General features: G+C 41.0%; 1 protein-coding gene across 1 annotated transcript in view; it reads right to left on the bottom strand.

Moving 5' to 3' along the window:
• Positions 1-15,706, bottom strand: part of CFAP58 (cilia and flagella associated protein 58) — a 66,579-nt gene that overhangs the window by 50,334 nt on the left and 539 nt on the right. The window contains exons 2-4 of the mRNA XM_063162889.1: positions 15,410-15,700; positions 6,191-6,472; positions 1,179-1,315 (exon numbers count right to left, since the gene is read on the bottom strand). Coding sequence (XP_063018959.1) covers positions 1,179-1,315; positions 6,191-6,472; positions 15,410-15,700 — 710 coding nt within the window. The remainder of the gene's footprint in view (positions 1-1,178; positions 1,316-6,190; positions 6,473-15,409; positions 15,701-15,706) is intronic.

A 15,706-nucleotide genomic window follows, 5' to 3' on the forward strand; every position in this document is an offset into this window, starting at 1 on the left:
GCAAAGGAGTGAGTTAGTCTCATGGCCTTGTCACTGGACAGGGTATTAAGTGTGGAACTGAGGGCAATACAGAGGGAACTTCAAGAAGAAATTGTAAGCGAGCAGCAGCCTGCGCAGAGCTGGAAACAGGAGTGAGGTGTTAGCAAAGTAACAGCTCCTGGCTCTTGCAGGAAAATGCAAAAAGCTAGGGAGAGAAGAGTTTAAGGAGAGTTATACTAGGGGGAGGTTGCATGACCAAGGTTTTAGATCCAAGGAAAGCAAACAGGTCTAGAACATGTCAAGGACAAAAGGTGAAGGATTTGTCATGGACCCAGGTGGTTTATGTGCTGGCATATTCCTTGGAGGGGGAAGTGCCTGAGCACACTGAAGTTTTTGCCACCTGGATACACAGAGTGAAGAGGCAAGCATGTCCCATACACATCCTGCATGCATATTATAAATAAATACCTTAAACAGTGTGAAAATTTCAAGCCATAATCAGGCAGGCCAACCACCAGCAATTTTAGTAGGAAGTGCACAGGCCATAGGGTCAAAACACTTAATAAAATCTTTGAGTTTAACTTAATGTTACAGCATAAGCAGTCTCTGAGGACCTGATACTACAAACAGTAGTTCTGGAGAGCTTCTGAGCAGCTCCAGAGGATGATTATTATGTTCACAATGCAGTGGCTTAGAGGCTCCATCTCAGACTAGGTCCCTCTATGTGTGTTTGGTTAAAAAAACCAAAACATAATCTTGAAAATGTATAAAATACAAACAAGAACACAGACAGTGTTAAAGCCTTATAACAAAGCTAGGAACAGAAGGGAAATCAAGTGTCCTGCCTTCCTGATTTATCTATTTGACCTTGCTGCTGTGAAATGTAAAAATGTTGACAGGATCCTATTCTCAAAGTATGCTGAAGAGTTTGTCAGATAAAACAATATGACACATACTGAGAAAGTGCATAAGATTCATTTTATTTGATCTTTTAGCTTAATCCAACACTGAATGAACTCAGTCAGAGCCTGATTCTGTTACTTACTCACTGCATAAACACACAGACAAATAAATGCGTATTCATGAGAAAAGTAAAAGACAGAAAAGATCTATGTTTTCCACAGTGTCTACATGGCCAAACAAGGTATAGAATGATAGAAAATCAGATCAGGCTTTCTCTCTCCCTGAGGAAAACTTACTTGTAATCCTGTCCAGCTCTTTCCTTCATTAAATCATTTAGGCGTGAAATTTCCATTTTTAGTGAGTCAATTGTTTCCTTCGTTTTCTCTTCCCTTTCATGGGCTTTATCCACCATTTTCCAGACCCTTTCAAGCTCCTAGGAATGAAATGGAAAATAATTACATAAATTAAATTGTGTTTAAAAATAACCACAAATTAGAAATTAATTGCCTTGCACTTTACTTAGTTGAGAAAATAGAATTTTGTGCCTTTTCATGATTAGGTTCACAACAGTCCCCTTCACTTGGTATCTTTTGTCTTGGCTGAGGGCATGGACTTTGTGAGGCTTTGATAACATGAGCAGCACCAATATCAGTAAAAATTTACTGACTATTCAGTGCCCACAAAGGTATCCTCTACTTAAATAACTCATGTCTATAAAATTCCTATTAGGACAATGAGCATCCAATTTGATTTGGATGAGAAAAAGATGTTATTCAACTTTTCTTCCTCTTTGTTCATTTTTATCTGTGAGGACTTAGTGTAATTTGATTTCAACTAGTTTTTTAGACACAGCTCAATTCATACACCAAATTTTAGCACATGGAGTTACTTAAATGACAGATTTGTGTGCCTCTCACAAGCCTAGGGTTTGATACCCACAAACAGGAGAAGGGAGGAGGATTCACTTCATTTTATAACTTCCTCTGCCTCTCTCTACCTTAAAGCAGATCCTTATGATCGGATTCAAAATCAAGATTTATTCCTTGATAGGTTCAAATAAAGCTCCTACCATTTCTGGAATCCTGTGCTAAAAAAAAAGTCTAAATTCAGCAAGTGACTGGACCGGAAGGAAAGTTCCAGAAGTCTCAGTAAATGATGATGATACTACTTTTACACTAGAAGTCCCTGAGCTTCAAATCACAGCATGATGCTCTTTTCTCAGCTGGCTCCTAGCAGAGGTCTGGACTTCATCAACTTGTACAGATCTAGACCCCAAACGTGGCTGTGCAGTTCTACATTAGCTCTAGGGTCTCCCCAAGGAAAGCCAAATAGAAGCATCATCATATCAGGCCATAATATCCCTTTCAACTCCTACTTGCATCATATGAAATTGGGGCAGGAAAAAACTACTTTAGAAACCATCTCCACAAGGAAGAAAAGAAAAAAATTTAATTTATATCAAATTGTTTACAAAAATTCTTTGTTGTAATTGACATCTCTGTTTGTTCCTAAAAAAAAAACAACCCTATTTAATGTTAAACTCTAAATTATGACACCTATGTTATGTTATATTGTTAATATACTTATGGAAACCTTACAAATCAAATCTATGTAATATTTAGCTTTTTAATGCCTAAATTAAAAATTCAAACTATAGAACTAGCAGAAGTAACAGGGTACCAGATTTTGCTGAATGATAACACAAAGTATAACATCTGTAGCCTCTTCAAAATGCAGAGGGAATACATTTCCATTTTATTTATTCAACTAGCTCAGCATATCCAAATTTGAGAAACCATCTGGAACATAAAGATCAGGAATTTTTGCTCTTCCTTTTTATCCACACATACTAATAAAGAGGTAAACAATGAGCTTTCCTTGCTCAGAAATTCTGAAATTACAGTCAATTAAACTCACTACCTACAAACAGTATTTTCTTTACATTATAAATTACTTAGTTCAAAATTTAGCCTGAAAAATATGATTTTTCACTTATGTATCAAGCATTTTTAAACAGCTTTATATATAAAATCAACTTTTATGTCATACATTTTGAGTTCTAATCTCCATTCAATGCAGCAATGATCATACATAAAGCATCAAGCATGATCTAACAAATTATAAGTTTTTCATTCATTAATATCTCAGACAAAGAAGCTAAATTCTGAAATTTAAATAAATGCATGTTGGGCTGAAATAATTGCACCAAGACACAGTGTACTTATTGACTAGCAGAGAAACATAAAATATAACTGCAAATAAACATGTTTCAGATTTGTCAACCAGTAAGAGGCAACCACCCTTTCTCTAGAAAAAATGCAAATTGAAAATAAGATTAAAGTTGATTACTTACATCAGAGCTTCCTGCTGGCTGATTAGACTGTGATTAAAATTGGTGAATTCAATCATTACGATTGGAGTTTTGCGGAATAGGACTGGGGAATAAAATCAATAAGCTTCTGAAAGGTTCTAGTGGCTTCAGAGAGTCTTTTGTTCTGATGAGTATTTGCAAAAGTGTTCTCTTTTGTCAATAAGACCATTCAGATAAGCACTGATTTCAGGTTATCCTAAGCTGTGCTTTTTGAACTTTATCTTTGGCCTGTAAAAACTTGTATTGAATTTGTATTGATAATACCAATTTTTATCAATAAAGTAAGAAGACAGGGGTGATGGCCACGCTAATAAGCAAAATCTAAATAAGAATTTTCTACAGACTTCAGCATCAGCAAAACTGAGCTTCACTGTAGCTGCTCCTTGGTTGTGTCTTCTGCTGTAAGAGTGGATCTGTTATTTTCAGAAGTAAAAAGGAGCAAAATTTTGATGATGGAAGTCTTCATAGAGGAAATATTCATATTATTATTCAGTGTGAGAGATTGCAGTGTGTCAGCAACACGGGGTGATTGCAGTACAAGATAGGCAGGTAATGCATGGCAGTCTGCTGCATAATTAAAGGGAGCACCCTGAATGTTTGCTGTTAGAATAATTCAAAAATCTCTGGAGAAGTACTGAACACTGGAACTTGTGAAGCAGAACTTATGAAGTGTGACTGCTTTACTTTGCTTTCATTAAATACCCCAAAAGATCACATCAGTTTCATTGCTCAGAAACTGAGAATTAATGAAATGTTTTCTTATTATATTGGATTGATATGCCTGGAAATTGAAAATTTGGCAATTTCAAGCAGGGCAGTACAAGCTCCTATAAATTCCTCTTCTAGAGTACTTCCAGTGCAGACTCATGGATCAGTGTCTCTAGCCATGAAAAAGAGAATTGAATTTCCTTCATGATTAGCTTGGCCCTTTGCTCCTTTGATATTACTGTAAACAGCAGATTGTTGTGTCCTGTTTATTAAAACGACAAAGCAGATCCTTTAACTGCCACCTGACAGTTAGCAGCTACTGATTATCACTGACCCACCTCCTACCAGCCACTGATCTGTGTGCTTAACCCCTGCCCTAAACAAACTCTACTGATTACAAACAGGCTTCACATGGAGAAAAAATTTTCTTCTGCATGTTTTATTTCTTACCCTAATGACCCATCAAGTCACCAAGATGTAGGACCTTAATTTGGAGCAACTATTCCATTTTTACAGCAACTGTTCCATTTTTACAAGAACAGCCCCATCAGGATTCTTTTATGGTTTATAAATAATTAAACTGTGGGACAGATTTTTTTGTTTAATTTAGCACTGAAGAATTTCATCTTGGCTACTTTAGCACTTGAACTTCCTTCAACACTTAGCTTGGATACATGGGAAACAAATTGTTTGAATGTTCACAAAATTGTAGTGAAACACAACAACTCTTCTAGAACTTTCCTTCAGAAAGAAGAATAATATGGAATATAAAGAGTTTACCAAGCAAAGCCTCAAACAAGACATGAACATTTTAAACAATATCCAAATAATTCCTGAACCTTTAAGAAAAGGACTAATTCTCATAACCAAATTGAAAAAGTATCCGCTATACACTTGACCCACAGCACACCACTAGAAATGAAATGTCACATCTTGTGCATTGCACATCATTTCTAGCAGGACCATATTGTCAAGCAGCTTTTTCACTAGAAAATCACTTAATGGGTTCAATAGTAGGCAGTATGCTTCAGTCATATCCTGCTTGAGCTTAAAATTAGCTGCTGAAATTGGAAAGGCTCTATTTTCCCAACATTTCCACTCCTCAGTTTTATGACGTTATTGAGATGTCTCCTCGTTTGGGAATGTCTGGAAGGACCACCACTCCCACTGTTCACACACAGAGTATTGCCATGTGATAGCAAATAGGAAATTGTAAGGATCACCATGGTTCCTGATGTTCATCTGCCAGGTTTTGATTAGCAGCAGTGAAAATCAACAAGATTTTCCATGCTTGTCTTCCTCCTTGAAGAGGCTTTGGGCATGGGTTTGCAAGCTGCAGCCACAGGATGACAGTGCTGCTATTTATATTTACTCTGAATTTATTTTCTTCATAATTCTAAGGACAAGAAACTCCATTTCAAAGAACTTCTATTTCTGTAGTGCTCAAAAATCACTCTGGATTGCTACACTGACTTTATTTTACTGGAACAAAACACTTTATTGTAAGGCATGGAGGTTTCCCAAATAAGTGCAAAATTAAAGCCTATCTAGGTATCACAAAGCTAAGTTTTTAAACCATCTGAATGAAGAAGTTCCACATACAGTCTTATGATTACTTGGCAGCTTTAGGTTTCTGACAGTGAAAATTCACTGTAAGCCTAAAAACATCAACTGTTTTTAAGGAGCCAAGCACTTTGATTTGACAGAGTTTAAATCAATAATAACAAAACACAGAGTAAATTGGTGAAATCACACTGAAATGCTATATAGGATTCCTTTTCAAAAGCACTGTGAAACATTTATTTATATAAGTTGTCACTTCCTTGGCCTAAAATCCATACTTCTAAAAAAGTAGGGTTTTTTTATGTTCTGGCAATAGTTAACATCCAATGCAATCTTTCAAAAGTTATAATGAATCAAAACCAGTACATTAAGTAGAAAATGTGCCATTTTACGGAGGGAAAGCTTAAATAAAAACTATCAGTAAGTACTTGAAAGGTGACGGAGTTGGTTTAGTGCAAATAAACACAGAAATTGACTAAAACCTGTAAATATACCAGGCTGAGCAAACAAAGCAAAGCAGAGGTTAAACAACTGGAGATGCCACCTCTATGCTTAATCCTCCAGCTAGCTCTCTACATAAAATCAAGTGTTCTTCAAGGTGCTTTTCTTATTACCACATTTTTCATTACAATTTCAGATCATACTTCATTCTATTCAAAACTTTACCGACTTCAATGATGATATAGTTTCCTCATCATCATGAGTGATTTTGGTGAGCACAGCTACTTTGGATGACTTCTCCACAAGCTCAGCATTCAGCTTCCTGCATTTCTCCATGAGATGATGTTCATTTTCACGAGACTTCTTCATAATAGCAAGAAGCTTCTCATATTCGACACGGAATTTTTCCAGAGCTTCATCCCTACTCAGTATACTGATGAATTCTTCGGAGTCTTTTTCCAGTGCTTCAAAGGCACTTTCTTCCCCATATGGTTTGTCAGACTCTTCCTGAGTGAAATAATAAACAGGAAGAATTTAACATCTCACTTATGACCCCAGAACACAAAAAAGTGTATATACTGAGTGTATAACAGCTACTAAGAAATCATGACAAAATTTTCTGTAATAACAGTTCTTTTGCTAGCACATAATATGCATCTTGTAGGCTATTTTTCAAACACATTTCTCCTAATTTTACTGAAATAACTTGTGCTTTACCAGCCAGAGTTCTTATAATTGAGTCCCACAACTGCTTTAAAGACAAGTCTATAAAATACCATAATTGTGATAGTGTTTGAATAATGCATCAATCACTGAGGAAACCCAGTATTTTAGCCCTAATTCTGCCCAGTTCTCTACCCTCGAAAGTCTGATTAGTTCATGATTTCTATCCAGATAGTGCCAGAGACATGCAGACAAGCACGTTTCAAAGCTCCACTGATGCCAACACAATCCAGTCCTCCCTCTGTGGGAAATGCTGCTGTTAAACCTTCCACAGAAGACATTTTTCATCTAGCTCAGTTCTGATGCCAAATCCTTGCAAATGCACCTCTGAGGTGCTCTCACTAGGACAGGGAAGCAGCTCTCCTGTCAGCAGGAAGACCTCAAGGGCAACTTTAATGCTGCAGCCCATGCTCTGGCCGGCATCAAAGAACAGTCTGAGCTGTGAGCTCAAACTTAGTGCATCCCTCCTTCAAACCTGCTCTAGGACTCGCGGCTTTCTTCTCATTTCATCCTCTCCAAAGCACAGAACCACAAAATGGTTTGGGTTGGAAGGGGCTGTGAAGATCATCTCATTCCAACTCCCTGCCATGCACCCTCCACTAGACCACGTTGCTCAGAGGTCCATCCAACTTGGCCTTGAACGCTTCCAGGGATGGGCCATCTGCAACTTCCCTGGGCAACCTGCGCCAGTTTCTTGCCACTCTCACTGTAAAGAATTTTCTCCTAATATCTAATCTAAACGTACTCTCAGTTTGAATCTGCTCCCTTCTGTCCTGTCCTGTCCCCCACTACATGCTCTTGTGAAAAGTCCCTCTCCAGCTCTCTTGTAGGCTCCCTTCAGTAGTTCAGTCTTGATCTTGTTCATGTTTGTGATTGTAAATAGAGTTAAAAGATGAGCAGTAATGAGGGGGGAGGCAGGCCAGGAATTCTACCCACGATCTTATATGTAGCAGCTACTCCTAAAATATAGGAGTTAGTACTGCCTGGGTACAGGTACAGGACCTAACTGAGCTCTGCTCACACAGGTGACGCATAAATGTGGTATATGGCTACAGATGATACACGGGTGGTGTTGTTGGGCTTATCCTGAGGTGCAGCCCTCGTCCCGTCCAGGGGACAGGCAGGGACGGGAGGGGCAGGTCACAGGTTACCTCAGCCATGCTGCCGTCGGGTGGAGGTGGCGGGCTCGGTGCAGAGAGTCGGTGTCGGTGTCAGTGTCAGTGTCAGTGCCGGTGCTGGGGCGGTGCCGGTGCCGGCGGCGGTGCCGGTGCCGCGGGCAGGGGCGGTGCCGGTGCCGATGCCGGGGCAGTGGCAGTGGCAGCCCGGGCCCGCGGCGGTGCCGAGGCCGCCGCTCGCAGCCAAAGCCGCTGTGGTATCGTAGCAACGGCGGCGGCTGCGGGCGGGGCCGCGCTGGGCCCAGGGCACCGTCAGACACGGGCCCGGCGGCGGCCGTGTACCGGGATGGGCCGGTCACTCCGCTGCCAGAGTGTGTGTGTCCATCTTGCTGCTGAAGTTCGGCCGTCGGGGATTCTAACCAAGGACACCGAGGAATGTTTCCCCTCTGGCCCAAAGGGCTCCCGGAGCAGAGCGGCTGAGCGCGGCCGGCAGGGTGGGCCAGCTGGGTCACAGAATGGTTAGGGTAGGACACCTCTGGTGATCAGTCACAGAATGGTTAGGGTTGGACACCTCTGGTGATCAGTCACAGAATGGTTAGGGTTGGACACCTCTGGTGATCACCCAGTCCAACCGCCCTGCCAAGGCAGGGACACCCAGACGCAGGAATGTCTCCGGGTGGGTTTTGAATGTTTCCACAGAGGGAGACCTCACGACCTGCCTGAGTGGCCTCTTCCAGTGTTTTGCTACTCTCAATGTAAAGAATTTCTTCCTCGTGTTGAAGTGGAACACCTCGTGGTTTTGTTTATGGCCATTGCTCCTCATCCTGTCGCTGGGCACCGCTGAAAAGAGCCTGGCACCATCCTTTTGGCACCTGCCTTTGAAACATTTATATACATTGATAAGATCTCCTCTCAGTGTTCTCTGTTCTCTCAGACTGAACAGGCCCAGCTCCTGCAGTCTCTCATCATGCAAGAGATGCTCCAGACTCATCATCATCTTTGTGGCCTCCACTGGACCCTTTCCAGTAGCTCCTTGTCTTTCTTGTCCTGAGTCCACCTAAGGCAGAGTCTTGTGGAAGGCAATAAACAGGGATTTGTGCAGTTTGGGGGAAAAAATCATAGAACCACAGAATACATTGGGTAGGAAGGGACCTTAAAGATCATCTCATTTCCATGCCCACTGCCATAGGCAAGGATACCTTTCCACTATCCCAGGTTGCTTGAGCTCCATCCAGCTTGGGCTGGAACACTTCCAGAGATGGAGCATCGACAACTTATCTGGGCAACCTGTTCCAGTGCCTCATCACCCTCACAGTAAAGAATTTCTTACTGAAATCTAATCTAAATCTACCTGCCTTCAGCTAAAGGCCATTTCCCCTTGTCCTGTCACTACATGCCAAATGGCATTTGGAGCCTGACTTCTGCCATATCATTGTACCTAACTATTCACAGTAGCCTGTCTGTGCATGTGGATGCTTTGGCACAATCCATGGTGCAGGAAAAGGAGAGGCAGGACAGCATCTCAAGGATCAGCTGCTGCTGTTCTCTCCACTCCCAGCTAACCCCTGAAATGGTGGGGTTTATCTCTCTAAGCACACAAATTGTTCCATCTGATAGGGCTTTTTAGGGCAGGGAATGTACTGTACCATGTATACACTCCCTAGCAGCATGCATGTTGGTTACGACCTTAAAGTACCACTTGAAACAAATAATGGTGACAGAAAACTTTCTCTCTTGCTGGTTTAATGAAGCCTGAATTGTAGCACTTCATTTTACTGATTACGTGGCAAAATAGGCAGTTTCAAATGGATGCTTTCAAATGATCTGATTTTACCATTAGAACTGGAGAATAATACTCATTTTATAATGTATTCTTTTTATGTGTGACTTAATTTACAAAATACCCTATACACTGAAACATTCAAACATTTCAATGCACTCTTCTAATAAAAAAAAAAATAAAGTTCCTTTTCTAAGTTTTGTACTCCCCTTTTTCCTCATTTTCTTTTGTACTGATTTTTCTTACATAATAAGATTACAAGGAGGATGATTATGATAAATTCCTTGATTCTAGGATTTCAGTTCTCAAGAGGACCAAACTTCTAGATCTTTAACACAAAACAATGCACATGTAATGTAATATCAAATTATACAATTATAATTTTGTGAGCAAAATACTGCTGGAAGAAAGGGACATGCTCAGAATTTAAAAAAATAATATTATATTATAAACAAAAAAGGCCCTCCAATTTACATCTCGAATATATAACTTTGATATTTTTATACTGTTTTTTATGTTTTTAAAAACAAAACATGAGTGGAAGGGAGATGGTCACGTTTGGGCTTCAGGTTCATGCTTGTGCTTGAAGGAAACAGTATAAACGTGTTTAAAAATTATACCCATGTATTAAGACATTTCCATGAGCATCCTGGTCTGGTTGAAAAGGTCCCTGTTCACTGCTAGACTAGATGACCTTTAAAGGCCCCTCCCAACCCAAACTATTCCATGATTCTACTCTTATGTTTTTCAAACTCCTCATGAGTGTGTCCCCTGAGACTGTGTAAGTGTGACCGTATACACTGGTCTTCATGACAACTTCCATTTGAGCTAAATTCACCCAAATTCCGCAAGTTCACCCTCGTGGCAGCCACATCTCTATCTCAGCAGTGCAGAGATAGTGGGGTGAGTGTTAGGAGTCCATGGTAACTCATGCAAAAGCCCATTTTATTTTAAAGCCTTAAAACATCACAACCGGGACACAAATCTGTGTGACTGTGAAGACCCAAATATTCACATTTATTTAATTCTGCAATAAATTATATTGACAACAAGAGAATGCCTCAACAGCTTCATAAACCAGGAGCTGCACTGACACTCAAAAGGACACCTGAGTTTCTGAACTTAGCAAGAATTTACTTTCATTCTGGACGAGCCACTTAAAATTCTCTATGCTATTGATTCATCAGTGAAGTGTAAATAACCACATCTGCCCTCCTGCAATGCTGCTGTGAATGTCATGGCTATAAATGATGCACTCATATAATAGAGAGAACCTCTGGGCAAGGTGGAGGTCTTCAAGTGGGATCACTTTAAACTCTCCCTTTTAAGATGAGTACATGTCCTCCTCTGCAAAAGCCTTTCTGCTAATAAAAGCAAAAATCTCCAATAGACACAGAAGAAAAAAAATACCTTAAATAAAAACAAATAAATCTCCATTAATAGCAAGGACAAGCCAGACCTAGAAAGTTTCAGTTCATTGAAAAAATTGCTATTTATTTCCCTGAATGTCTTTGTTCAAGATGCACATTCACTTTATGGTAAATAAGAAGAATCACTTGTCTCACCAGCTGCATAAAAGAGTTTTGCATCAGTGGCGTGTGTTGATGTGCATGAAGAAAGGGTTACTAGAGAAAAAATGTTTGCTCACTGATTTATTCGAGGTCACAACCCTTGTGCAGTTAATTTAAGACATGTTTTAAACTGCAGTAGCACGAAAATGATAAGCCATTACTTCCTGAATGTAAGGATTTATGGGCTGCTGCAGAGATATAAATAATAAAGTAAAATCTCATCAAAAGATGACCCAGGAGTATGTAAGGCATTTGGGGCAGGGACCATGACAGTCTTCTGGAAAGTGTGAAAGGAGCCTTGTAAGGAGAGGATGAGGTGCTGAAGGAAAGCACGGGGGCTGGGGTGGTTCCTCCAGCCCCGCAGCTGTCGGGAGGCAGCAGCACCGCACTGCGGCCGTGCCTCCTGAGCTGATCCCAGACCCCAAACACGGCTACAAACATCCCAAAATACCCGGGATGGAATGCGGGGTGAACACGTGTCCCTGCATGAGGCTCTGCTTCTCAATTCGGTTTTGCTCCGTTTACTCAGATAAAATCATCAATGGGAAATTGCCACTAAGGAAAGCAAAATTTATCTACCTAATATTAAATTATTGTTTGACGTTGATTACAAATATGTTACATAAATATTACTTAATCTAACTGCAAGTCTTGTACTTTGCCCAGCAGGATGGAAATCCAGCAGAGCCTCATGGCCCCAAAAAGCAGAGATGCTTCAGGCACTGTCAGTGGGCTGACATCCTGGGAGATACCCTACAAACCAGATTGCCTTCTCAGAGTTACATCAGTCTTGCAGTATTAAAAGCAACAAAAGTTACTGAAATGCATCTTACTGAAAAGGCTCCTTTTGCTCCAGTGACAGGAAATGCTATATAGTCCTCAATTACTTAATTATCTAACTGATGTTTTTACTATATTCTTGTTTAATGTCCTCTCCACCTGTTATTTTCAAACCTAATGATAGTTTTATAACAAGAACGGTTGTTCAGTTTAAATTGGATTGAGACTTTCTACTTTGTTCATAAAGATGATGCAACAGATCTCAAATAACAGTAACCTTTGATCATGTTTGGCACTAGAGTTGAGCTAACGATCTCAAGAGAGGAAACATTACCATTTTCATAAGAAGTTAAATCATAGCAATGCTTCAATTAATAGAAACACCCAAATAAAGACCTTGGTTAGTTCTGAGAAGCTAAAGCTGACAAGTGGTCTGTGTATAATGTACAATTACATGTTCTACCTAAAAAATAAAATAGATGAGAATAAAATTAATTCAATAATCCTGAAACTAAGTTGAACTTGCTATTCCCCAGTATGGTTTGAAACTGCAGAACAGTTTTCCATCCCAGTTTTTTTTCCCAGTTCTGAAACTGGGATTACTATGGCATGTTAGAAAATTCCTCTCTTGCACCCTCCTCCAAACTAAACACAGGAATTCTCCAAGACTGCTGGATGAAAGCAATGCTCTGCAGATCCCCATCGCCATCACTGCCCACTGTGGGCTCCTACCATCACCAGTGTTATGGTTTATGCTATGAATCTGGCCTTCAGCTTTAGAGAGTGAGATGGGGGAACTTTTCTTCCTATATATATGTAAAGGAATAGTCTGACAGAAGTAACCCCTCCCATCCTGTTGCCCAGCATCATTAATGACTGGAGAGCCTATAAAGGAAAGCCTACAAGGCTTTTCAATACACTTGGCCCTGGAGAGCTCTTAGGTTTCTTCAAACAATGATTTGCATTACCTGCTTACCAGTTCTGACCCATGGCTGTCTTCCCAATCAGGAACATTTGGGTCTATATAAAAATGAGTTTCAAATATGTAAGGAGTCATCATGTGCTCATTACCTTTCCAACAGCCTTTTGGTTCCAGCAGCAGAATCCAGGCCCTAATATCATATTCCTGTTCCACTCACATTTTATTCTCCAGCCTTTTAATTCTCAGCCACCAAGCCTTTCCCTAGATGAAGAGTCTGTCAGGCATCTTTCACTATTTGACACCTGACTCCTCTGGAAGGAAGAGGCTATTAGAAAAAATCTTAATACCCAGAGAAGGGTGGAGAAATCATAGAGATTTAAGATGTTTATAAGGTCAGCTATACGGGGTAGATGAGGACACCACATGGTGAGCTGCAAGGAGGTGATCCCATCTCCCTGCACATGTCCTTGCATGATATGCAGGAGGTGTGAAATGCCCATGGGTGGGAGTCCCCCACTCCCTTCTCCCCTTGACCTGCTCCTGCTGAGCCTGCTAAAGCACCGTCCTGCTGCAGTCTCCTTCAGGCTTACACAAGGGTGGGCCCCAGCAAGGCCTGACAAGTGCAAGATGATCACTCCTGCTTCTCTCTGTGAAGTGTTAATGTAATCCCCCTGTGTACTCCAGGCTCGAGGTTGTCTCCAGCATTCTTTGATTTTTTTATTTACTGTTTCTAATAGCTTAAGTAACTTTTGATGGTTTTGTAATGAATTAGAAATACCAGTGGAAAGATTAAATTCTCAATCATCTAATATATATGAAAGCAGCTGGGAAAGGTACCTAAAATTTGAGTCTCAGCCGAAATCCTGCTCTTGTCCTGCACCTGCTGATGGGATCTTACTATTTTAGAAATAGTATTATTATATCTAATTTCTGCTGCAGTAGTGGCCACGTCACAGAGCCACAGTTAAGTTCCAGTGTGTGAAGAACTGTGGTACTGTTACTCCGCTGCTTGCAGCTTCAGGTCCTGCCCAGCATGTGAGTAAGGTTAGCGGAGCTTGGCTCATTATCAAATAAATTACTACCTTTAGCAAGATAATGATCTCAAGCCTTCTGCAGTGCAGCAATACTCAACAATGAATCATGTCCTAGAGTTGTCAGTTGCTTCTAGCTTTCCCTCTTTCAGACTGCTGAACTGCATCAAAAGCCCCCTAACACAAATCAGATGAATGTGTCTTGGTTTGAGTTTTCCATTTATGTGTATTGAATTGTTATAATAATTTTATACCATCTTAGGTGGCACAGAAAGTAGATCCTGAATCTAGGATGGTGGGTATGTAATATAATCTGCTGAGATGTGAGTCTTCCTGTGAAAAATGTTCAGGTCTTTTCCCTGTATGCCAGAGAAATGTTGCAGATACATATAAATTATAGCCACTGTAACCTATAGTGATTTGTATTGTCCAATGTGTATATCCATACAGATGCACATTCAGAATCAGTAATTTCCTCCTTATTGGGCTTTATGTGGGTGATATTCAATAGACATTTTCCTCTGGGTGAGGTGATGAATAGCTGTGATCCAGGCAAAGGAGCTGCTTTCTCTCCTCCTGCTGCTCTGAAGTTCCCAGGGGAAATAAACAATGCATCAGACAGGCTGGGTCCTGCAGCAGGGAAGCAGGGAGATTCCAGTACTGCTCTTGCTAGAGATATTTCCATAGATTAGGGCATATGAGGAAGGAATGTACTAATAACACCCAGGTTGCTAATAAAACTGAATAAACTTGATTTGGACACTGAAGAAATAATGCCTGTATACACAATTAGAATCACAAACCCTTGGAACAACATTAAAACTGTTACTTAATTCAACAAGCATTTCAGGAAATACTAAGAACAGGATGACTTAACAGTCCCAGTTATCACTCATGAGCTAGCCAGCTTCAGAACAAATCTGTTCCACCACATTTGCCTGGTTCCTTTATAATAGCACAAAGTCTTAGTGCAACATAAAACACAGACTGTCACCCACCACCGCACATGTCCACCATCTGAGCTTAAAAATAATCAAAGCAGTGGTGGTGGAGAGCGTGCAACATGCCAGAGCAGTAGTAATATAAACCAGTTGTTGCAATGCTGTGGAAAGAGGAAGGGTAGGATGTAGTTCCCTAAGTCACATAGACGTTACTATGCTCGTGCTCTTAAGCTTCCTGTGAAATGGACAGTTGTTGAGAAAAATATTTTTGTGAGAAATACAAGAGGATGGCCTTTAACTCTAGAATGAGGGTAGTGTTTGAAAACACTTTCAAAAATCCTTTACTGTGGCCCCGATCATTAGCTAACACTTGCCGTGCCTCAGTTCCCTCATCCCTACTAGGACCGAGCCTGTCAGAATTCAAAATTCGTTCGGACAAACTGTCACGAACATGGTGGGGCTGTCATGTGCACGGCCAGGAGTTGGCCCTGTGGGTCCCCTCCAGCTCAGGATACGCAATGATTCTAGAGAAACTAGTACCACTTCTGGGGAAGGATGTTAGCAGCTCCACAGCTTTTTACTTGTGCCAGCTTGGAGCACGAAAATGGGTCAGCAGTTCCGAGATCTACTCCTTTGCTTTGATAAGAACAGCACACGGGGTTCCGCGTTTCAACTGCTTTCCTGACTTTCAGGCGCGACCACCAGGAGGTCAGAACACATCCGAGAAGCAAGATGAGCGCATTTCCTCTCCGTCCGCCGTGCCCTCGGTCCAGCACCATCTGGGACGCTAATGGGGGAGCCGAGGGGCAGATCGGACAGCGCGCTGCCGCCCGCCGGAGCACGGCGGGGCTCCTAGGGCTGGCGGGGCTGGCCTGAAG

The sequence above is a fragment of the Melospiza melodia genome, chromosome 9, assembly GCF_035770615.1.
Source record: "Melospiza melodia melodia isolate bMelMel2 chromosome 9, bMelMel2.pri, whole genome shotgun sequence".
NCBI lineage: Eukaryota > Metazoa > Chordata > Aves > Passeriformes > Passerellidae > Melospiza > Melospiza melodia.